The sequence below is a fragment of the Patella vulgata genome, chromosome 1 (assembly GCF_932274485.2).
Source record: "Patella vulgata chromosome 1, xgPatVulg1.2, whole genome shotgun sequence".
Classification (NCBI taxonomy): Eukaryota; Metazoa; Mollusca; class Gastropoda; family Patellidae; genus Patella; species Patella vulgata.
The window spans coordinates 24,539,101-24,565,546 of record NC_065879.2 but is presented as its reverse complement, the minus strand read 5'-3'; the positions used below and the strand labels follow the sequence as shown (position 1 = coordinate 24,565,546).

At 33.2% G+C, this 26,446-nt stretch overlaps 1 protein-coding gene across 1 annotated transcript; it reads right to left on the bottom strand.

Annotated features, from left to right (window-relative positions):
• LOC126829727 (coiled-coil domain-containing protein 18) lies at positions 1-26,411 on the bottom strand. Its single transcript, XM_050560191.2, has 30 exons — positions 26,019-26,411; positions 24,191-24,437; positions 23,383-23,553; positions 22,789-22,898; positions 20,866-20,994; positions 19,481-19,577; positions 18,089-18,210; positions 17,370-17,473; positions 16,707-16,888; positions 16,315-16,472; positions 15,464-15,600; positions 14,830-15,050; positions 14,058-14,309; positions 13,166-13,300; positions 12,745-12,939; positions 11,737-11,904; positions 11,392-11,534; positions 10,652-10,815; positions 9,371-9,468; positions 8,952-9,067; positions 8,418-8,517; positions 8,062-8,178; positions 7,145-7,288; positions 5,770-5,849; positions 4,539-4,656; positions 4,202-4,345; positions 3,698-3,910; positions 2,895-3,417; positions 1,890-1,956; positions 1-1,641 (listed from the first exon to the last, which is right to left on the bottom strand). Exons 1-30 carry the CDS (start codon positions 26,165-26,167, stop codon positions 1,515-1,517), a joined length of 4,731 nt encoding a protein of 1,576 aa, XP_050416148.2. The 5' UTR covers positions 26,168-26,411; the 3' UTR covers positions 1-1,514.
• Between the last annotated feature and the right edge of the window lie 35 nt (positions 26,412-26,446).

Sequence of the window (26,446 nt, the reverse complement as noted above, 5' to 3'; positions counted from 1 at the left end):
AATTTTATTTACATGAAATAAATAACATATATATATACACACACATCAATTATATAAATATACAATATATTTCAGCACATTTAATTTTTGATAAGATAATATTTATCTAAATAGTATATAATCACTTCAATACTGAATAGTTGTTCCATTTTCTTTGATTCAAAATATGACTGGAATATTTAATGCTGGACCGTATAAAGGAATATTTGCATAAATACTTATGGTGAGACATCAGTTGTTATGATTTATAATCAGACCATTCATAATATCCAATTCTAGTGTTCTTATCCTTATAAAACTGTATGAATTCTACAAATAAATTTTTTGAAAGCTATATACCCACATACCAAAACAGTATTCTTTCTTTATCATGAAAAAATAATTGAAAAGTAAACATATCATTTAATATAATATAAATAATAATACAGACTTTAAATATTCTCAATAAAATCATGATTTGTACAATTAAGCCTGTTTTCTATGTGCGCATTTTGCCGTTTACATGGAAATGGTCCCATTACATATTAGACCGGTGAAAACGCCCACGGAAACTCTGCAAAAATGTGTACATGGGAAACAGGCCGTACACATGCACTGACATTGACTGTATCAGCAAACTAATACTGGATATCTTTCAGATGTATGTTACTACCTACATTGTATTTGCATTTTAAAGCTGAGCAATATATATATACCAAGTAACATGAATACCTACCAATCTTAAGACTGACTGATTGCTCTAATTTCAATGCCATAGGATTTCTATTTGGTTGCTGATCAATTAAATTAAATTTTGACTGACTAGTTTATCACTCACTATATAGTGCCATTAGACTATATAATTTAATGAACATGACACAGATATTACCAATAATATTAATAATCCACTTTAATTTGTTTCAATTTAAAGACTTTATATCAATATATCTTTTGTAAAATTTTACTTTTGAATATGGCTTGAATAAGGCATCAAATTATACTAAATCAAAATGTATGGGTTATTATCTCTGACATTGTCTATTATTATTATTATACAAATAAAAGACACCTGTAAAGAAAAATTTGACTGTTCCTTTCATGGCTTATTTTAAGCAGTAGGTCTATCTAAGTTTATATCTCTTGACTTTTTTGCTAAATTTAGTTGGTGAACGTTTTGTTGATCTCTTTCACATCGACTTAGTGTATAGTGATCTGGACAAAATAGCCTTATGCCAGCTGTCTGGCTATTTGGGTGGGTATACAGTTCACACAATTACTTATGGCAATTGTTGTCTTGCTCCATTATTCTGCATACTTCAAATATGAGGTGAAATTCATTTTTCCTCTCAACCAATAGTAATATGTACATAAATGTCCCTAAAACTTTTGACACTGTATACACATGGGACCTCATATCCAGATCAAGGTTCATTGTAGTAAATGGAGCGATTGAGAAAAGCTGAATTCTGACCCTTGACTACCACTGAAACTGTCCACCTATAGTAAGGTGCTGCTGTACTATACAAGATATTATATTAAACAGTTGTAGACTTGTCTAAATCCATGTCAACATTTTCTTCACTATCCATCATCTTTAATTCATGTTCAATCATCTGTTGGCGTAAAGCATTACATCGTAATCTTTCTCTAATATCTTGATAGCTTAAATTATACAGAGATGTAAGATAGATTGTCTGGTAATTTTCATGCTCATATAAATAGCTATTCCTAGTTTTAGAGCTTTTAGGTGGAAAAATCTGAAGATAATGATATTTATTACTCTTTGAACTAGTTTGAATTTATCATGTTGTATTTGGGGTTATGAAATAAAAATTGACTATCCTCGGAGCTACATGGAAGCCATTTAAAAGTACAATTATCTTACTTTCAAAGCTTATAAACTGTCTTACCAATTTTCTGGACTCAATGTTAGATCATCTTCTGTGGTTTGATAAACACCTACTGCAGTAACTGGATCTAAAAAAAAAATATACCAAATTACTTTAGATGTTATCACCCATGAATAATTTTTTTTACCTATTGTTGAGTAGATTGTATTACTAGATGTCACAAACAACAAACTCATTGATATATATTTTATAATTTAGTTTTAGAAGATGGCTTTGATGCTAAATGAAAGATTTGTGGGGTCTTCTGAATGCTTTACATTTTTATGGCATTATAACTGCTAGGAGAAGTCCTTTGTTTGCAGATTTCTATTTTTTTTATGATTGTATGAAATTAGTAAGGGTTAATTTAATTGGAATGTCTTGGTTCCATATAAGGACGGCAATTTTGCCACTGAATCAGTACCGGGGTGCATACAAGTATTCCACTACTGCAAACAACTAAAAGGATGAAGGACAAGAATTAACTGGTATATACAAGTGAATAACTATACTTTGGAAATTGTAAGATAGAGATGAAATTCAAGTTATACTTTATAATCCAAAAGAACCTGCTGGTTTTTTATTCTCTCTGTGTTACACAGTGACTCTAGGCAATGGATTATCATTTTTGTGTATATTTCATGTATCATTTGTATGTTTTTTGTGTGGATACTAGTAATATTAATTTTCTATGGATACTGTTTAGTATTGAGAGAAAGAGAGAAATGGGGTCTAACGTCAAATCAAAACAGACTAGGTCATTTCGGGACTAAAATATGGTTTAATTTTATTTCAATAATTCGCTTGCGCGTAGGGGTCTTTAGCAGTGGGAGGAAATCGAAGGACCCAGAGAAAACCCACGAGGTTGGACAGACAGGCCTTGTGATACAGCGCCTGCGTGCTAACCATTCAGCCATCCAACCCCCCCTGTTAGAGAATAGACCTCTTTTTTGTAGATTATGTGCATTCAAGCAAGTACAGTATGGCCGATATATTTGGAATGATTATGTGTAAAAAAATTCTTACCACAATGAATATAAGGATATTCACCAGACTCTGGTATTCTGTTGCTAGGATGAGGTAGTATCATTGATCCATTACTCATTTGTAACAATGCCTGTGAATGGTTCGTAGTTTGTTCACCATCAAAATTTAATACTCTGACTGGTGGCCTTTGCTCTAAACTATTTGACAAAGTTTGAAAACTGGGATTTTCTCTGTTCATTGCAATATGGGGAGGTAGAATATTTTCACCGGAAATTTCACTTAATCCTTCTATATAAAACTGTTTTTGATGAAAATTTTGAGTTTGAAACATAGCACGTCCATTATGTCCTGTTTCACTTTCACTTTGTCCATTTTGATTTGTGAGTCTTTCTGGTTCTGTTTGTGTCAGAGTAATTTGCCCTTGTTGTTGTTGGTTACTGGAAATGACTGATGTGGGATACTTAGCTTTTGGTTTCACTGTTTCTTTTGGTTCCAAAACTTGAGATAATGCAGCTCGTTCATACCCAGATATTCGAGTCTGTAGACGAGTTATTTCAGCTTCCTAAATATTAAGAAGATTAAAATGAAGTAGTGAATATATTAGAACTAAAACAGAGTACAAAAAGACAACATATAAGAGATTCTAGGCACGGTGAAGATGCGACCTTTGCTTTTATTTGGCACTAAACAAAAGTAGCCCTGTCTTTAGCATACAAGAATAAATCCCCCCCCCCCCCCTATAATATGAATATTTGCTTTAGAGCCTAGTTTTCCCTATAAACAGCCCTTGTCTTTCAACATTTTGAAACCAATCAATAATAATATCCAGTTTTATTCTTTACCTTTATAACTATAGTTTCATTGGCTACATCTATAACTTGTTTGCGTGTCAATAATTCATTCTGTAGACAATCTAGTTCATCATGAGCTTTAATTAACTGATCTTTATAGTCTTCATCCAGTTCACTTACTTCTCTCCTTTTACTTTCAACAGCTTCTTTTAGCTGATTTCTTAAAGACTTTATTTCTTTTTCAGAATCTTTCCCTTTGGATACCTAAGTAATATACAAAATATTATTATGACATTACTAAACTCAAATCCTTCCCATAAACTGTCAAGAACGCAGGAAAGTGATAGATTACTTAATATAGTAATCCAGCAAGGAGGATCACCGCATATTCACACAATAATATGTTGGGTGGATAAAAATGGAGGACATATTTACAGTAATTGTTAAACAAGCTACTACTGATAATAGAGCAAAACAATCAACTAAAGCTGAAATGAACATAAAAGGTACAGGATGTAATAAAAAAAAGATGGTCCTATATAAATATTAACAAACCTCCTTCTCTAGTTGAAATCGAGCATCATCTAATTCACCAGTTAGTTGTTGCACTTCTGCTGTTAACTTAGTCTCAGCCCAAGCTTCTCGAGCTCTCGCTGTTCCCAGTTCTTCTGCTAATCTCACAGTATCAGACTCTTGGTTCTAAACATAATATATAAAACTATCAATAATATTGGTATAATGTAGTGTTCAATTTGTGTTGTCATATGAAAGTATTTATGACATATGGAAACCCACTGACCAAACCCACCAACTGGAATTCATCTGACAAATAAGGCATTTTGGGGGGCATTTTTATTACTACATTTAGAATACCTATCGATTCTCTGCATACCTGTGATGCTACATTAGTATCTTCTAGTTCTCGCATTAACCTTTCTTGTTCACGATTTGCTTGAGCTAATTCACGTCTGGTCAACATTAATTCACCATGCTGCTGTTGTAACTGTTCCCTGGGAAAAAAATTAATCAGTTTATTAAAATGATTTGTTGATAAACATCACAGCGGCTGCCTTTGATAAACTTGATCAGAAAAGTAAAGATAGGTTGCCAGGCAACAAACATACGCCCACAGCAGCTAAATCGTCGACAAGGGTTGTTGTATATTTATTCTTTTGTAGATAATTGGGGGCATTTACAAGACAATTTCATACAGATCAGATTATAATTTTCGTTGTTTGAGGGTTCACAAGGTTCTACAAACTGAAACAAGGGACTTAACTTTGGAAGTAATTTATAATTTACAGAAATTGTTGAAATTCGACAGGTTTTTTCGTTTAACTAATGTAAATGATGCATATATATTTCATACAGATCAAAGGAAAAATTTTGTCATTCAAACTTTCACAAGTTCAACAAAGAAAAACAAGGGCCAGAACTCTAGAAGAAATTAATGACAAGCCTATTAACGACAATAGGCTTCTTCGTTTCACTAATCTAAATGATGCATATAAATTTCATACAAATTGGATGATAACTTTTGTTGTTAGAGCATTCATCAGGTTCAACAAAGTCAAACAAGGGCCATAAATCTAGAAGAAATGAACGGAAATTATTGAAATTAAAAAGGCTTCTTTATCTCACTGATGTTAACAGCATATATCAGATGATAAATGTAGTCGGTAGAGTGTTCACAAGAAATTATAGACGATGGACATACATACCTTGTACGTACATGCGGGGGTGACGGCAGTATATGACCACATTTCCATGTGGGCGTATAAAAATTTTTTTGGCACAACTGAAATTTGTGTAGAGCAAGAACATAGATATAGATTCTGTCACTAAGTCTGGCACTGTGAAGGGGCCCCTGTGTGTATTCAACAATATACAAATACAAATTTATAATTTAGCAAAGCAGCTACGAAGTAAAACTCGACTTGCATGTAGATTGTGTCATGATGAGTATTCTGTCAAATACTAGTATAAAATAAAATGTAGTAAAGTACCACTGATCTATAATAAAATAATAGAATAATCTACATTCATCTAGTACTATATAAAATTAAAGGTAATACAGATTCTTGCTCAAGAACCAGAAGATCAATGACATATTTTAAGGTTACCTGGTTAATCTAAGCTCCTGTGTAATGTCAACATTCTCTTCTTTTTGCTCTTCCAATCTGTGTTTCTGTCTTTCAGTCATCTATAGAAATAAAAGGTATAATTGGTATCCTCCCAAATCTTAAGACACCTTAAAACAACAATATGGTTGATTGCACAGCATATTGAGATACTGTTACCTTTGCTAAATAATAGAACAGTCCAACAGAAATACAAGAAAGATAATTTACTGATATTGTTGATAAATATATTATATATATTTTTACTTTTCATGACACAGTCACATGTGATTAGTAATTGTATTGAAATGTATATTTTACATGGAGATGAGTTTATATAAGCTTCGGCTTGTTTTTAAATTCATTATATCAGTAATACTTGGAATGCTTCACTATTGGGGTATTGATTACCTTGCTTCACTTTCTTAAGAGGTCCACTTTCAATATTTATTTTCTACATGAATATCACATACAGGATCTATTTTATATGTAAGTTATAACTAGGGAGGTCTTGAAATTTAAAAGTAACCTTGAGCTTTAGTAAACCATTAAACAAAGATTCAGGGTTAAGGCCAGGTCCCAGTGGCCGATGGACACAAAACGTATGCAAAAAGGACACAGCGGATGAGCAAACTTTCGGGGGTGGCTCCATCTGTTTTCATCTGCTCCAAAAATGGACAAAATTGATGAAAATTTGCGAAAACAGAATGGAAAAGAACGAACGTGGGAAGTATGTAGCGGGGATGTTAAATGGATGTTCATTGGAAGTCTAGCGGATGAAAGCGGATGGAAGTGGATGACAGCTCCGAAGGGGTTAGGCAAACTCCAGACATCCTTCAATAAACTAGATACATCCCAGATACAAACGCTTTGTCCGTTTTGAAAACTTTATATACGAGATGCATACGCTTACATCCTTTCTATTTCCGTGCTACTAACGATGTATAGACGTTCCATGTACCTTATCTTTCCTCCCTCTTTCCGTTTTTCAGCTGGAGCGTATGTGAGTTGCGAGGATGCCCAGAGGATGCAGAGAGGATACAGTGGACGTTTAACGAATGATAACGGACATGGAACGTATGGTGCTCGTATATGTCGTGCATTTATATCTTACACGGCAGAAAAGTTCATCCGTTATAAAAGTTTTGTGCAGCTCAAAACTTTTTGCGCGGATGAAATCAAAGTGAACGGATGCTCGATGGATAGAGCGTATGAAACACGTATGCAATGAGTACACAACGGTTGCATGGCATTTTCAAACGGAATGCACGTTTTTTCCCCCGTTTTACATCCTCTTTGCATCTGTAAGTGCAGTGGGACCGGGCCTTTATGGAAAGAGTTGTGAATTTATACATTATGCCCAAGCCAATCTTCTTACCTTTTGTAGTTCTGATAGTTTAGCTGACGTCGCTTGTAATTCAATCTGTTGTCGTTGTGCCTGTTGATCTGCTTGTTTCCAGTTTAACGTAGTTTCCTGTAATTGACTACGTGTCTGGTGTAATGTATCATCTAAATCTGCAATCTAATCAAAACAAACAAGTCAATTACAAGCAAAGTTATTAGTTTTTAAAACATATTTTATTGCAAATAAATTACAAAGGGATTAGGACAATTCATAGAAATTACTAACCTTCTCCCAAAGTTATTGTGTTCCAAAATGTGTGACAGACGATAGACATAGGAACGAACCCTATCTAATAGCCCCCTGCTTTCTCCGAAGGGCGGCAGACAATAAAAATATTGTTAAATACTATTATAGTTAGCAGGAACATTTCTGAACTATTCCTAAATTTAAGATGAAGAAAATATTTCAAATACTACCAATGTACTGATAGTTGGCAAGAGAATGTTCCACAAAAGGTACGGTTTGACCACAAATAGACTTCCTTAACTAGCATTTGTATCCTTTTTGTTGAACTACATTAAGGATACATCGAGCATAAAGACTCCTTTATCTGTGTTCATTATGCTATGTGGCTAGAAAGTGAGACTCATTTGATCTCGCTGATGACGCCATTAAAACTCATGCATAAATTCTATGTCAATTCGCTGATGACCCCATTAAAGCTCATACATAAATTCTATGTCAGTAGCTCACTACGTATTTGAAGATGACAAGTTAAAACAATGCGAATAATTTTTATTAATATCCTTGTTGTAATTAAATTGTTGGAGAAAGAATTAAATTCTAGTTCATAATGTTATTTGACCATTGACTGCTATCAATAGCAACATGTACTGATTTCTATATTGTAATCTGAATTTTATTACATGAAGTTGGAACAACTGACTTACTTGTTTCGTTCTGTCTTTTATTTCTATTTCATATTTATGTAATGTATCGTTTAATTTTCCCATTCTCTTCTCCATTTCCTCATGTGTATCTTTTATAGTACAACTCAATGTATTCAACTAAAATACAAACAACATATCACAATTAAAATGGGGTTTAACATCCTACTTTTCTATCACTTATGGGGCACTAAAGCAATACCATTTGATACCAAAAATTATGATAACAGGTTGCGTACATATTGGTACATCTTTAGGCTTAGCTATGTTTTGTACAGAAATACATCACTGTTGTGTATATTGTCAATAAACTGATTCACTTATCCAACAAACAATGGATAGAAAAAAAAAAGTTTTACCTGTTGAACGCGTTCATCCAGTTCTTTCTGTCTTTCATCTAGAGATTGTCTTAATTCATCCACTTCTATATTCCTTTCCCCTAATTCATTCTCTGTTTTACTGTTTAACAGAAATTCATGAATTACACTATGGTTACACTAGCTCATATTATATGTTCAGTAATACATTGAAAATAAAATATATTTGTTATTTAATTGTCATGGGTTATTTTATGTGCTCGTCAACAAGTACAATGCCGTTTTTACCCCATCAGAAAGAACAGACACCCTTTCCTTGCCAGGTTCTCTATCCTGCACCTCTGAAGAGAAGAAAATGGGCTGGAAAATATGAGTAACTTTCTCAGCCAAAACAGGGATGCAAACACAAGTTAACAAGCCAGTGCCAAACTCACTGAACAACAGAGGCTCTCTAAGGTTGCATTATTGGTGGATCTCAACATTATAGTGAGGAGAAAGCGCTACAATTCTGGCCAGCAAATGAAAGTCAGGATGTCCTTAGTATACCCTCTTAATAGATTTTAATGGATGACCCACCTCAGCATATCTTGTGTATCATCCAGTAACTGTGATTTAGCCTGAGCTTCGTATTTCATTTTCTGTAACTGTCTTTCTAATTCTGCTTTACTGTCTTCTGTTTTGTGTATATCAGCCTGATAAAATATCATACAATAAAGAGTTATACTGCCTGAATGTTAACAAGTAAATTTATTTTTTAATCCAAGACACTGACAAAGCTGACCTAAGAATTGTTGCACCAGTAGTACTAAGGTTATAAAATTTAAGAGGCATTACACACTATTTGTTGTTTTGACAAAGCATTTAAAATGTAAAACTGTTCTACATACAAGTCAATGCAGGGTATAATGTGAAGGGCTTGATGATCGAGGTGTACAGAGTTAAAGCAAGATCAAACCTTCTATGGAAGATGGGTTTCACCAGAGATCAAATCTTACCTTTAGTTTCAGAATATGAGAATCCAAATTAGAAACGAGTCCAAGTTGTTGACTCATATCTTCTTCTCTCATCTTCCTTTGTTCTTCAAAATCAGAAACTACAAAAATGATAATAACATTAAAGAAGTCAACATTATCTAGTTTTGGTTAAATTTTTATTTACATTGATGAATTCAATATGCATATATCTTTGTGTATTTAATTAATATATTATCTTGTATCTATAATATATAAACTATCAATACTGAAAACAATTATATACTATTCATAATTCCAAAAACACAACACAAGATACATAGATATTAAAATGAAACAATGTTTTGAAACATTGTGTAGGTAGCACATTAACTATTATTTATTAACATTCGCAAAGTGCAGTAAGACTCTTAAAATGTGACTTGTCTTAAAAGTGGTAATAAGTCTATGCAAGCTAGAATAATTTGTCATTATAAATCAGCTTTTAATCATACTAACTGTTGAGTATGCATATTAATTTAAAAATTCTAACAGTAAGCTCCGGTAATTGCATGATATAAGAGTGCCTATGAAGACCTGGTTATACTGGGTGTCAGTGACTAATTTCGTTCGTATTGTACGCTGCAGTCTACACACCGATTCAAATCACATGGCTGGCTTTTTTTTATCTATACCATTCTGAAAATAAGGCGGGATTTCCATGGTCACAGATTGGCCGGTTTCCGGGGCTGGCCTCTTGGCAGAGTTTGCGAATTTAATACAGGGGTCGGTAATAAATTTGGCAATCTTAAGTTCTCGCTCCTTCATCCACGATTTCTCTACTAATTTCTTTCTTGTGTTTGGAAATCCTTGCCTTCACGGCCATCAAATTCTCTCATCTTGACTTCCCGCTCGATGTGAGAAGTCAAGATTATAAAATGGCTGCAACAGGCTTCCATAGTACCACAGGAAACAACCATATTTTGGTAGCCTACCAATTTAAGAATTGGTGTTTTCAAACATTGTACCTGAGAAATGTGGAGTTTTGTACATGATTGACCATAATAATATAGTAGGTTTTAACTCTGTGTAAAAGTTGGAGGTGGTTTGTTTTTATAAATTAATAATAATATTGGTTCTGTAAAGAAATACTGCAATGGTGACAAGCCTGTTACATCTCACATAACTATTGAAGAAGAGGTGAAAGGATGATCATGAATATTGTAGCTATTGCCATGTGAGATTAATTTTCAAGAGCTACACAACATTGAAATTGACAATGGACAGCAGTGATAACTGGTTAGGAATATGGCAAAACTGACTTACTTATTTCTATTTTCTGTTCAAGTTGAACACGTAAATCTCTCACTTCTTTCTCTAATCTGCTTATCTTTGGACCAGATGCTCTATTAGCTTTCTGCTCTTCTTCCAGTTTCTCTTCTGCTGTTTGCAGTTCAGATGTCAATTCTTTTTTCTCTTCCTGATAATCCCTATTTTATAAAGAGAGAGAGAGAGAAATGGGTTTTAACATCCACTCACCACAAACTAGGTTATTTTGGAACTAGTATGTATTACAAGTTATCCCCAACAAAAGACTATATAGCCTGGTTGAACTATCCTCAAATCTCGCATTAGTGGGAAAAAATTCCTACCCAAGCGATTATTATTTCATATGAACAAGTAGGGTGAGTAGTCTTCCAGAAAACTTTTCCCATTTGATCGGCCTTGGGGAAAATTTTTAGGGGGCTTTTTTGTTTGGACCCCCGAAATCGCCCTAAAATCCGTTAATGACTATGATAACTCGCTTAATATTCATATTTGGTGTTAATAATGTACTAGGAGCGTATAGGAAATCGATAACAAGGAATTAAAAAATGACGTCAAAAATGACCTATGACGTCACTGTGAACCAAGGACACAATAAAATTATAACATTGATTCTAATATTGATATCTAGTTTGATGTACTTTTATGAAGCATTAACATATTGTCTGTAATAAATATCTTTGAGGTCAAAGTTTATATCTTAATTCCCCAATCACAATCTAAATGAATAATAATAATACCTGATGACATGTAAATGATCATTGACATCTTTCGTTTTTTGTTCTAAATCAAGACAAGCTTGATGTAATTTCCTCTCTAATTCTTCAATCTCTGTTTTATTTGAACAACGAGTCTTCAATAATTCCTGTTCTAATCTGGCAACCTATCAAGATAATAAATTACCTCTAGTACTTTAACCTACACAATCTGCTACATCAATAGTCATGGAAACTCCATCTTTTTGTTAGGAACATATTTTGTCTTTTTTGAAAACTAAACCCTTAGGTGCGATGTTATTTGAACTGAAGTCGAATTTTACTGAAATCTTAAAAGACAAATTTCAGTAAGTGACAGACTATAAATACCTGTCTGTGTAAATCAGTTTGATTATCTTCTAGTTCTGCTATTCTAACAGATTGTTGTTGTAACATGGTCTGTCTTTCTAGTATACTCCTTTCATATTCTACGTTCTCTCGTCTTTTATCATCTACTTCATATTTCATCTCTTGTAACTGAATCTCTAGATCTGATATCTACAAAATATGAGTGATAAATAAATGCAGATCAACGTAAATATTGTGAGAAAATCCTTATTCATAAAGTAATTGATCTGAATCAAAACTGACTGCAAATTTTCTTCAAATTCCAGCTTTCAAAAGAAATTTTATAGGCAATGTGTACATAAATTCTTTATTTTTACTCACATCTCTAGTGATATCTTAACCCGTTAACTGCGTAGGGCGTTATATAACATCCTGGACAACTGCCACTCACCGTGTGTAGGACGTAATATAACATCCTGGAGGTATTTTCCCCAACCTATTCTTCGATCACGATCGCAGCATGTGTAAGACGTTATATTACGCCTGGTCGAGGAAATCTAATTGAAGGGAGACAACTCTATTTACCGTTAGTTTTAATTTGGTTTCAGACTACCAAATTTTGTATTCAGGAATGAAAAGGTCCAAAATGACGTTTTTCGTCAAATTAATTACGCAATAGGGGGTAGTTAACGTTTTAAAAACTACGCAGTTAAGGGGTTAAGGGACAACATGGCAAAAGTCCAACAAAAATTTGATTATTTAATTGTAGAAAAAATATGGGCTGAAAAGTATCATTTAGTTTCGTTAAGAGGATTATCTATGTTACAGGCAGATGAATAAATATGGCAGTGTAGAATTAATAAAACTAATAATGCAAACTTCAAATGGTCACAATATTAGGATTGATAATTTAACATTTTTCTACATCAGCATGTTTTCTTGTAAGAGCAGTTTTGACTATGTATGTTACTTCACTCTATATTTGGGGTAGTTAAAGAAATCCAGTAATGATTTCCTGAAACATAATAGATAGGACTGTTATAATCTTACCACTTCTTTTTTCTTGGACAGTTCTCTTTCGAAGGCACGCTTAGAGTCATCCAATGTTGCTATGTAACTGCTGATTTCATCTTTACATAATAGTAAGGTGGATTCCAACTGACTTATCTTGGCTTCACGCTCTTCTGTTTGTTTTTCCAGTCTATGAAAAGCTGACTGATTTTGTCTTGTTTTTCCAGACATTTCCTACAGAAAATAATTAAATAGCACATTGAGTGGTGAAATTTATATCATTCAATTAGAAGGATTTTGATATAGCAGTGGCATTTCTAATCATCCATTACTATCCTGATGGCTGTAATTTTTTACAATATCACCTCCAGCAAAATATTATATAGGATATCTAACTCAAAGAGAACTTGGTTGAAAAGATTGGTACCACTGTTAAGAAAATATATATGGAAAAACAAACTTCTTTTAGATCTTCTAACTGTCTCTCCATTTCATCAAGTGACTGTGTTTTAAAGTTGACTTCATCTTGTAATTTTTTCACTTGTTTTTCTGATATTTTAACCTGACTTGTTTTTCTCTCATTGTCATCTTGTAACTGGAATATAACACAAAACACTTCCATTTAAAATATCTATTAGCATTAATGATATACAATATCTATAAGTATTAATGATACACAGTATTTATTAATATAGTAATGATACACAATATTTAGTAGCATTATTGATACACAATATCTATTAGTATTAATGATAGACAATATTTAGTAGTACTACTAGTATTATTGATACACAATATTTATTAGTATTAATGATAGACAATATTTAGTAGTACTACTAGTATTATTGATACACAATATCTATTAGTATTAATGATATTCTCCTTAGATCAGTTGTTTGATTTACCGGTACAAAACTTATTTCTATCTGAAAGTATGATATTTTAAAGGAAATATAACCATACACTCTAATTCTTTAATAAATCCACAAATAATTAGAATAGTTATCAAATACAGACTGCCAACCAGTGTTCTTCCATTGGTATTCAAAGACATGCTTTATTCACAGGCTACTAGTGCTCTAATAAATTCATGAGTGCCATATTTTGTCAGCTATGTTAATATTTGTCTCATGGGCTCTCATGTAAAATGTGGTTCTCTTGAAGTATTTTGTAAAACAACATGTATTCAACTGGCAACAAATACATTTTGGCTGTTTGTTTTATTATATTTTCCAACTGATGATTTCAACTCATGATCTCAACTGTCAAAGTAATCTATCTTTATGGAATAAAAGAAATGAAATATAGTACAAAATTCTTTAATCACAGTTTTTCTCATTTCCGGTACCTACCATTTCTATTTGTTTCTCATATTCTGAACACTGGTTTTTATGAGTTTGTTTGGCAGTTTCAGATGCTTTACGAAGTTTCTGCACATCTGTTTGTACTGTTTGCACCTCTGCTTGTAGCGATGTGATCTCCTCATCCCGACTAATTATCTCTTCCTCTAACTGTTTGGATCTCGCAATATGAGATGAATATTCTCTTAACTTCTCATCTAGCTGTTCCTGTACACTTGTTACTTGAGAATTCTTTTTACGAAGCTAAAGGTAAATAAAAATAGATTAATTTTTCAGCATTTTGATTATTGTATGAAAATGAAATGAAACTGGGTTGAACAACCTACTTTTCTGCAACAACCAATAAAAGGAAGAGGGGCATACGCATTGCAGCGTGATGGGTGACATTTTGATAAGAAGGCAGCACCTACTCTTCATCAAATTCCAACTGTCAAGGACTCTTTTTTACATGCACGTCAACATATACATAGGAACTTTTTATCCCATTCAAAAAGATGAGGTATAATTGGAGAGAGAGAGAGAGAGAGAGAAATGGGGTTTAATGTCCACTTGACACAAACTAGGTCATTTCGGGACTAACATATGGTTCAATTTTATTTCCATAATTCGCATGCGCATAGGACTCTTTAGCAGTGGGAGGAAACTGAAGGACCCAGAGAAAACCCACGAGGTTTGACAGGCGACCCTACTCCTTGTCACGTACAACTGGGGAATCAAAACCACGGTGACCTGCTAGTGCTGATTTGATATCATTGAAACCTACCTCCCTCTCTAGCTGGCTGATATCATTACATTTTTTATTGATATCTTCTTGTAGTTCTATAATTTGTGAATTACGTTGTGCCAGCCTCGTGTCAAGTGACATGTTAAAACCTTCTCTATCTGACATGTCACGGCGTAGATCTGTAACCTGTTCACGTAATCTAGTATTATCTGTCTCCAGCTGGGTTATAATTGACTCTAGTTCTCGGCTTTTCTGAACTCCTAAAGGGAAACAAAGGTTACAAAATATAGATAGACTTGAGCTATTTCATTATGGATGTATCGCTTTCAGTTTCTATCAGATAAACAAAGACAGGTAATTATTGAGGAATATTCAGAATATAATATGCTGCATAACAAATTATCAAGAAATATTTTTTGATGAAGTCTGTTAATATTAAAGGGAATGGAAGCTTATTGGCCTTATTTCATGAAAGTGACAACTTCTAGTCACCCAATTCTTGCAAGTTTTACCCCAAACAAAAATGTCTGAAGGGGAAATTTTTTCAACAGAAACCCTGGTCCAAACATGGATGATTTCAGTTGAATCCAATATTTGAAAAACAAACAAATAATGACTTGGAATATTCAATTAGTAAAATCAGCATTTGACGTGAACATTAAATGAAGTATACCTTCTTTTTGTTTCTCTGTCATATGATTTATTTCTGTTTTAAGACTGTGTATAATGCTGGTATTGTTATTAGATTCATGTTCATATAATAATGCCTGAAGACGCTGTATTTCCGAGTCTTTCATTGCCAACTTTACTCTGCAAATATTTATCAATGATCAAAATTTGCACTTAAGTTAGTATACGTGCTGATCACTTGAAAGTTTCACAGTCCACAGACAAATAATATGATCACTCTTTATTATGAATGCACACTATATACAGTAAATTTTGAAGTAGACATGTGTCTATGTATAAGTCAGAATAATTTTACCAATCATTGTTTCATCATATTAAAGGGACAATAACACTCTTGCTGGCTTGACAGCTCCAGAAAATAGATGTGTTAGTGACTTACCTGTTGTGTAGATTATCCATTATATCCTATTTTAGTTGTCCAGAGGGTTCAAAAATATTTTTAAATCCAAGTCACATTTGAAAAGCTTTACGTCAGGCTTTTCAAATCATTTATTTGAATTTTTCCAATTTTTTTAAATTAGGTGTGTTAAGATGAAATTTGTATCATCAATTAATTGGAATATTGTAAAATAGTGCAATTTGTTGACCAGAATAAAGATTGGGACATATTATTCAGTTACAACAAGAGTGGTATTGAGCCTTTAAATGTTTAATAAGCATATCAATTTAGAAATTTTAGCAGTTTAAGTAGTTTCACCGTATAAGCTTCATTACATGGAATTTGAATAATAACCATTGTTTATCTCTCGATAACATCACTCACAGTACAGAAATGTTATTTTGGTTGCACAGATAAGACCTAAATACACAATAAAAATACAAATTATTATATACCTTAATTCAGATACAATAGATTTAGCTGGTCTAGATGATGTTTGTTTTTGTTCAGTAAGACTTTTAGAGAAGCTAACAGTTGGTCCACTGTTTCTATGTGAATTACTATGTTGATGTAAACTAGATAAACCACTATCATTCGTTCCTGAATAATCTCTCTGTAATAAACAAATAAATTATTTCATGCACTTTCTCATCTTTTAAGTTGAAATAACCCTTATTCAATATATCACTTTTATTGTTTTAATTACACATAACTACTTTAGAAAACATATGAAGGGTCCATAATATTATAAGTTGACAATCCCTTTAGTCCCAACAAAAGTAATGGGATTTTGATTCAAGACTAAGATACCTTTCAAAGTTAATAAATAATATGTATGAATACTAACCCCTGAAGCACCTTGTTGAACGGTATCAGCTAGTTGTTCTAATTGAACTAACATGGTTCGACTTTCTTCAACTTCTTGCTGTAATTGTAAGAGTTGTCTTTCCTGATGCTCCATGTGATCTTTTAATCTGGAGTTTTCTCTCTGAAGAGTGTCATAATTATTGCCTTCACCTTGTAACTTATCTGAAAAAATTGTGTAAATGCAGCACATTCTTTGTTAGCGATTGGGTAAGTGGTGATGAGATAGAATGCTGAGTTTACTATATGATTACGATTTGAATAATTCAAATCAAATGGTCTATTTAAAAAGTATAAATCATTCAAATCTTTCCTTTGTCCTTTTTTCATTTTTAACTGATTTAATTGATTATATTCAGGTGAGACATGAAAACATGAATCAAATTACATCAGTTTTAATTGACTGCGAAAAGCAAATACCCCAAAAATGAGCAGCAGAACAATATGAATTCAAATATATGGGGTTTGGCCAAGTACAAAGTTCATTTCATCTTACAATAAAAGTAATTTATATCAAAAATGTACCATGTTATTTTCTACATATTTTATCTACATGAAACTAAAAGATTTCTGGGCACTGTTAGTTCACAGTGAACATATTCAGATATGATCTAATTTGGCCACTGCTAAATAACAAAATATTTACTGATTTTTGAAGATAATTTTGCAATCTGTTTTCTGAGTTCTGTATTTTCTTCCTCCATTTCTGTTTTTGTTTCTGATTCAACTTCTTCTAGAGTTTGTAGTCGTCTGCATAAAAACAAAAAATAGGCATCAATAATTATCAGTGGCAAACAAATAAACATTACTTATTTTGCAAAATTGAAACTGGGTACCACTTTTTGAACAGTTTAAGAATTACGAACAGTTTTAAATCTGGCAAGATGAACTGACAGGCTTAGGCAACAACAATGCACATCCACAATCAATTCGGGGGAATAAAAACAGAAAGGGGCCTTACAAGAAATCTGTATCTATTGCATCTGGTCATTAGAGGACTCATACTTCACATTGTGTTATAAATGACACTCTCTCTTCTTGACTTGGTGGATTTTATCTGTCGATTTGTTTATTTGCATCCATTACAAAGCACTGTCAGAATTTATATCCTTATCAAGCCTCTAGAGCATGCACAAGCAATTGTGAAAGCAAGAATGTCAGCTGGATGGACAGACAAACAAGGGGCTTAAAAATGTAATTTAAATTAAATCATACCTGTTTCATCACGAACGAAAAATCATATCAGCCAGGCAAATCCAATTAAAGACTTAATTTTGAACTAAATTCAAGAGGTCTAGTTCCAATTAAAGACTTAATTTTGCCTTAAATCGAAGAGGTCTAGTTCCTTTAAAAAAAAATGTGTACCTTATTTCTTCTTCATGATCTTGTAGAGTAGATGTCATGGTAGCTAATTGTTCTAATAAATCATCACGTTCATTATTAACTTGATCTAACATATCTCTTATATAATCTTCACCTTCTTCTTGCTATAATTACAAACAAAAAATACAAATGAATAATATAAATACTTATAGAATTTCAGAATAATTGTTTCAAAGGCTCTTTCTGTATAAAACTTGCCAACAGTGAGACTGAAGTCTCCCACCTTAAAACCTAAAATAAGTTAAGAATGATATAAATTATAAAAATTATTTAGATGTGATAAGAACTCAAAAACACAGAAAAGCAATAACAAATCTAAGAATAAGCGCACGTAAATTGAAAATTGAAACAGGGAGATATTTAAAATCTGACATAAACGATCGTCTGTGTATTATATGCCAGGAGTTTGAAGACAAAATTCATATTAGAACAAATAGCAAAAGACATGACGAAAAAAGAAAAGAACTGTTCAGATTAATTTTATTCTGTGAACCAAATTTTTATAAACTAAATGATTTACAAAAATTTAAATACTGATGATGAATAAAAATGTAGAAATTTTAAAATGTTTAGGAGCTTTTTTATACAATTCGTTCATGTCTTTGTAAAGCTGTGTATCTTTGAATGTACATGTATGTATCCTTTGTTTGTTTCATGTATACTTCTATTATTTTTATTTGTATATGCACATAACATTGTAAGTTTTTTTTGTATGCAATAATGTTTCTATAGATGACCACTCATTAATTACTTGCACATTTATCTTTTTATAAAGGTCAAGCAATTTAACCAGAGCAGAAAATACTGATTATCAAGGAAGTGGAGAAATCGGAATATATAGTGTACATCAAGTTTCATCACTCTCATGCAATTAGAATCAGAGTTATTGTGTTCTCAAGCATTGACAAATCAAATTACATGTACATGTACTTATCTCTGCTTAAACAGAAAATGTTCAGACTTATTCATCCCAAAGATTTAAGCACACAGAAATTGCTCATTATTGAACTCTGCCATCACATTCACCTAATAAACATCTACACCAAGTGTGAATATTCTCAATTAGAAGCGAGTTATTGTGTTCCAAAAAGATCCCCCAGCCCCCACCCCAAAATATATTACTATTATCAAATAACACACTATTTATGGATAACAATTACTGTGGTTTATTTCACTGCGACGTTTCAACAAGATTTCACAAGTCGTTATCAAGCATATAACACTTGTGATAACGACTTGTGAAATCTTGTTGAAACGTCGCAGTGAAATAAACCACAGTAATTGTTATCCATAAATAGTGTGTTATTTGATTATGTTCCAATTACTAAATGCCATTTAAAGAATATATTACTATTATCTTTAGATGATACTTACTTTTTTAACCTTTAATCTCATTTTCTTCTGATATTCTTCCAATGATTCCTGAGTTTCGAGAAAATTCTGTAAAGCTTCATCTCTCTGGGTCTCAATACTTATGGGGAAAGTATAAAAAATGAATAATTTTTACAGAAACAAAATATGATTGTAAAATATAATATCATATAAACTTCCAAGTATAAATCTATTTCTGACTTATAATCGAAATTAAAACCGGTCTGTTTAATCTTCATTGTAGATAAATAGATTAATAGAAAACTTTTATGATGATCAAAATACGCAATACTATTTATTTGATAAAGACCATTTCTCAAATCAGTTTATTTATAAATTTATGTCCAACAAAGCAGAAGCAATGAAAATGCACCACTTTTTTAAATGGATCATTGTAAATCTTGTTTGAGAGATAAGATTGAATATTACATTCTGAATGTAACCACATAAGATCACAACAAAAACATATGAGAATGATGTTTTCTTCATTGCATAAAAGCACCACAGATCAATTCTTTCAATGATAAAACAATTGAATTTGACAGAAAGGGAATTTCAAAAGCCACAATTCTAAGGTGCAGACATGAAGTATAAAATGTGGCTTATTAAAAGCTAGGGTCAATACAACTCCTACAGTTCTGGCACAACAATAAGCCAAGCTTGACACATAAACACCAAGACATGTCATTATGTTAATTCAAGTTGGCAGAGCCACTCAAGGTGACAATTACATCATAACAAAAGTGGAGAAGAATCATACAAGCAGCCATTCAGAGGCTTATCTCCTTCATGTGGTGAAGTTGTGTCCATATTTCACTAAAAGTGTTTATGGTCTCAGTGGGCTGTTGCTGATTTTCTTGCGTCGGTCAATGTCCAGGCTACAATTATGCCTAAAATCACATTTGTGCTGCAATATGTCTGGTCAGCACTTTTAGTTCTATTCAAATCGGGAGCCACGGTGGCTAGTTGGTTAAGACGCTGGCTCGCTAGCCTGGAGGTCGGGTGTTCGATCCCTGCATTGGCCGAGAAAGTTCATTCAGATTTTCCGACGTGGTTTCTCCTTGTTAGCGGTGCAGAACGGAGGGCCTGACAAGGACAGCTGTCTAGTCTTTCGGATGAGACGAAAAACCGAGGTCCCGTGTATATATTGGAATGCACGTGAAAGATCCCCTGGCAGTTGGAATTCGATATAAGAGTAGGCGATAGTGCAGCTGCCCGGGCAAAATTTCCCTCATAGCACACTGTATGGCGTATGCCCGTCTTCATTAGCCCAGTATAGGAGCAGAACAGTAGGACGTTAAACCCCATTTCATTTCATTTCTATTCAAATCAGTGGCGCATTTTCATCGTGCCTCAGTATATAACAGATCTGAGTATGGCTATCTTACTATTTTCGGGATTTTCGTTCTTTATTTAACTGTAATCGTAATTCGTCAACCTCATCTCTATAATTACCGACATGTTTTTCAACACTAGCCACCTGTCTCTGATTTTCATCACAATTTTCTTCAGCTTTCCTTCAAATAAAACATTTCAAGAGTTATTATATCAAATATCTATAATAACAATTAAACTTGGTGATCCCGATCAGGCATTTTTTAAATAAAAACATCTAATTTTTCATGGCTTGATCCATGTTAAATGTCGTAACTTGATTATTTAACATTTAATTAAGGAAACAAAACCAAAACATCAATACTAGATAATCTTCTCCATTTTGCAAAGAGATTCAACTTTGACAATGATGTAATTTGCAGTGGATTCAAAATCCCTCATATGACGATCAGCGGCTGTAAGATAATAAATATTGGAACATGGACAGCAGAAATAATCTGGAACAGCCAAATCAGATACAGAAATAAAAGACTTCAGCTCAACCAATGTCTCAAGACACAACCTCAGTTTAAGCTTTTTTAACAGGGTCAGGTAGTAAGTAACTTTAACACTAATCAGGATTCGAACTAGTGGTCGTCCAACCATTGCTGACTTGGCCCTCCAAGACAGCAATATACGACCACATTTCCATGTGGGCATATAACCAACGGTTGCCAGGTAAGACACGTCCACATTTTGCAAGAGATGGATAGAGGACAAGCTAAAAAAAAAAAAATGTAATTTCCTTACAATCAGGGTCAATAATCCAGGAAGTTATGGTCTGAAATGTGTGAATATCGAAAGGATCTGAGATCTTTGGGGTATAAACATATATTTTAAGTTTCATCAAAAACAGAAAAAAATTGTAACCTATAACGGGGACCAAAACCTTAGTATTACATACATTTACACTATTTGCGTTCAAGCAGTAGCCATTTTTGTCGGGCAGTTTCATTCCGATTTTTATGAAATTCGAACTTAATCATCATCAGGGTGTAATGATGATATATATCAACGATTTTTAAAAATGTAATTGTATAAAAATGAATACTAATCATAGAAATTTAAATACAAATGTCATAATTTGTGAGATGTCAACACATGAACTTCCACAAATGTAATTTGGGCTTGCACTTTAATCTTGTATGTAAATAGCTAAAGTAAAACAATGAATTTGTATTCAAGCTAAATGATTTTGTTGTCATATAGATATAGTTTCCCATTGCTTTCTATCTCTAATTTAAACAACTAATAATTTCATAATCATGGTTCCAGAGTGTATTAAAAGCAAGAAATTGTAACACTGACATTTATAGCCTTTTGTACAAATGTTAGGGCTACAATGGACCCTAACAAATATAATTATAAGGTCCATTCAGCTATCTGTAAGTAACATAAACCCGGCTTAGGCATTTGATACGTAAATGAAGATTTATTTTGATGCTAATAATATTTGTGTGATAAAAATGTATGCAATTTGTGAAATCTGAACTGTCCTTGTAGTCACCCTCGCTTCTCCCTATTTTGAGAAGTCCTGTCTCACTAAAAAATTGACCCCAGTTTGAGCCCTGATGCTCATATCAAGAATTTGAATTTAATTAGATGTACTCAATGAAACATGTGACTAATGTCAGACAATTTCTGTGGTTAATTGTATTATTTGTCTTCAATGATTCACAAATTATGTTCCCTAGCCATTCAACAATTAAGGGTTTAATTGAGAGAATTTAATTTACCCATGTGAAACCTAGATTCATAAAATCAATAAACAACTTTCAAATTCTGGTCATTGTGTCTTTTCCTGATTTGGTGTCTTGTACACATCAACATCCCCAAAAAATCTTAAAAAGGACTGTATTTTAATGAAAGGCAAAATGGAGATGGGTTTCTCAGAATGTGTCCACTTTCAATGATATAAAAACCTCTTGATAATTTACCTTAAAGCCTTTTCTAAAGCATCTATTTCTGACTGTTGTCCAATTATTTTATCTTCTAGTTCAGGTATTGATTGTTGACCAGACTTTAATTCTCTAGTTAACTCTCGAATCTATGAAAATATTAAAAGCAGTTGTACGAGACACGGTTATGAAAGTACACATAGTCCAGAAATACTGCACAAAGAAATCTGTCTGCAGTGGATTTTTGGGGGGGAAAGATTCGCAGAGTCAGAAACTTTTAATCACAACGATATCGCCACCATTTCAAGAGTGCCAATTGCACATGATATTTAGTGTGCCCAGACCAGTTTGTATTTCTACGTCGGATGTAATTAAGACATGTGTTATCAATGCCATATTGTGTTGTTGATAAACATTAGGGTGTGACGTCAAACGTAGAACTATACTGGACGCGACATTAAAGGTCAATCATGTTGTACAGTGGTAAAAGAATGCTTTTGCATTACCGCTGTGAAACAGTTTATGCTAATGGTAGCCTGAATAAAGCTTGTTGAAGCAGGAGAACAGCAGGGAATTCTTCGTGTCTTGATCTTTATTTCACTGTTTCTTAATCTACATACATAAATTATATACCTTACAATTAGCAGATTGTAATTCATAAGCTAATTTTTCAACCTCAGCTAGTAAACGCTGATTTTGACGCACAACTTTATCTTTGTTTTCTCTGGTTTTAGTGTCTAATCTACCTCTGTCAAAATTACTATCTTCTGAATCATAGTGTCCCTCAATCTGTCCTCTAGCAGTCTGAAAAAAAATCCAAATAAATAAAATAAAACTAAATTGCTCTTCACATGCATTAAATATTTGAGAATCGATCAAGCCGCTGAAATATAATCAAATTAACAAGAGATTTTTGCCAGTTAGGAAAAAATATTTTTCCGATATGACAGTTACATTATCGTAAAGATGGTTAATTCTGTGGAAATAGCAACCTCAGCTGTGATTTGGAAATTTGGAAAGCTTAGTACAGATTAAAATTATCAAGAAATATTTGGCTAACAAGATCAAATATTCCACATTTACTGACCCATGTATAAGGCCATAAAAAAAATATATTCTGGTTCATAGACACTCCTTACTAAAAATCTGATGCAGTAGGGAGCTTTTTTTTATTTTTGTGTTTTATTTCGATATTTGGTCAAAAGATCAATACTGGGCATTTAAACACAAGTCACTACATTTTTTAGCATCATGTTGTTTAACAGGAATTTGTGATTATCCAGTATTATTTACCAGGGTTGTTTACTAGGTAAATGAGCCTATTCAAATACTTTTAGAGCTACAGTAAAACAGTTACGTGTGGTATATGTAATTAATGAGACTGTTTTCAATTTTTGAGATACAGACATTTTAAATTCCAGGGAAATACAAAAAAGCTTACAGTAGCACGTTGGGTATTTGGTGTACTAGAAGGAAACTGTCTGTTAGTGAAACCAGTGTAAGAATCAGGTACAGTACTCAGACCTGACCGAACACTCTCTCGGTCTAGAAAATCATCAGCAATTGTCCCACTATCACGTTGTAGTAATGATGCATGAAGTACTCCATCTCTATTCATGGCTGCAGGGTAGTTATTTACATCAAATCTCTTTTCTAATCTTTGAACGCGTCTTCTAATGCAGTCCTCACTGAAAGAACAAAGAAACTATTCAGAACCATGATGGCATTGGCACATGCTCAGCAAAATTTTTTAAATTAAATACCAGGTAACAGGAACAGCCTAAAACAATTTGTTTTTACAGCTGTAAAGATGCCACCCATTCCAAAAACAATCATGCTGTGCTTCTAATGTGGAGCGGTACTGAACAAATTATTTTTTGAATAAAGTTGATGTGAATCTCAATTAATTGAACCAAACATGGGTCACACAATCACGTCTGACTATCTATGATGAATATGACAAAATACTTCCTTAAAAAATAAGTCCTACCCATCTTCTTTAGATGAAATTGGGTGGTAATTATAACGTAAAAGATACATGTTTCCATTTTGTTCTCTAAAATTTGTTTGGAGTTAACCTATTTTTATAATTTGATAAGATTGAATAAATTTTAGTTTTTTGAATACATCAGTCAGGCAGTTTAATGACTGCTTCAATATCTTTCTCACTGCAGGCCTAAATAGAAAACATTAATTTGGTTCACTGAAATGCGTGTTTGCGAAATTGAAAAATATTCAATCCTAAAACTTACGTTTCTTAGTAATACTTATAGTTTTCCAATTAGTTACAACATGTATATACATAGCAAGAGTAAATAAATAGTCCCAACTGTCGTTTATATTGAGTCCCAAATGTCATTTGTGTTGAGTCCCAATTGACGCCAATCAAGTCCCAAACGTCGTCAACTGAGTCCCAAATGTCGTTTATGTTGAGTCCCAAATGACATGGGTCCCAAATGACGTGATACAAATAAGATGAGTGGACTGAGAGTATTGTACAGTCCTGAACCAGCAGAGATAAAAATCTACCTAAGGCTTTTAATCTGGAGACCAGGCCCGTAGTTAGAGGGGAAGGGGGGCCCAGGGCACCAAGCCACTCCCATTCCATTGGACGCAATACGAAGCCAACGTGCCCATATCAGTATGGGTGCCCCATAAAGCTGAGTGACATAGGTTGGGCTGTCCCCCTTGTATAGTCGCTAGCTGCATTGAGTGACATTAAGTATTGAGTGACATGTAGAATTGGAATTTTTGAAAAAATTTGATTGTAATTGGGCTAGGCAAAGCAATAAATGACTGACAATTCTCAACTTTTCAAAGATACCAATTTTTTTTCCCCTGCTTACATAACTTTTGTTTCGTCAAATATGGTCAAGTTTCGTAAATTAGTGTGTTACCCTATGTTTCAATTTTAATGGCTTCTGCCAGAAGGGGACGTGTTTTTAACAGCCCATACTGACTTTACCGAGGTAAGCAAGGTCTTATTTTCTCACTAAAATGTTCCTTTACATTGTACAGGCCGCCTTCACCGGGACTGACTTCAACTTCAATGCAATATTCCACAAAATCCTCTGTTGGACATAACGTGATACACGACGTTGGAGTTCAAAAGTTTTTTGACAAGGATTCAATGAATAGGGCGGTTCCTGAACGTACTGGGTGAGTGTAATGAGACCTACATTCAGAGCTGAACTACCAAAGTATGGCCTAGGCAGGAAATTATCATTCTCGATACCAATAGTACTAATACGAAAAGCATTTCAACTAACTTGTTTGAAGATGCAACTGACTCTGCCTCATCCAACTCCACTTTTTCAAGTCTCTTTATTTTTTTCAGATTATTTTCCGTTTCAGCTAATCGTTGTCTCAGATCTTGCACATTTCTCATCAATGTGAGTGGGCCTGTTTGATCCTGCATCTCAAGATATTTTATTCAGTAAACCGACTTATTTCATTTTGACAACCAAAAGCTATTTATAGATCAATTCAAACAAGCCGCAACGTGCACGAAGTTTGAGAAATTGTCAACACAATTATTAATCGGCCAACGATTTACAAATTAAAACTCATTAAAAATAGTAAATATCAATGCTGTAATCTTTAAAACGGTTGAAAAGTGACCAAATAAAAACGTTCTGATATTCATCAAATTGTTTTAAAGAAACAAAAACAAAACTTTGTTTCCTGAACTTGACAT

What these genes read in the sequence shown, in the direction of transcription:
- LOC126829727 (XM_050560191.2), bottom strand. Translation starts at nt 26,167, where the DNA reads ATGCAGGATCAAACAGGCCCACTCACATTGATGAGAAATGTGCAAGAT. An exon ending in TACAATCTGCTAATTGTAAG is followed by an intron (nt 22,899 to 23,382) that starts GTATATAATTTA and finishes ATATTTTCATAG; the next exon opens with ATTCGAGAGTTAACTAGAGA. An exon ending in CAGGAGCTTAGATTAACCAG is followed by an intron (nt 4,657 to 5,769) that starts GTAACCTTAAAA and finishes TTTTTTTCCCAG; the next exon opens with GGAACAGTTACAACAGCAGC.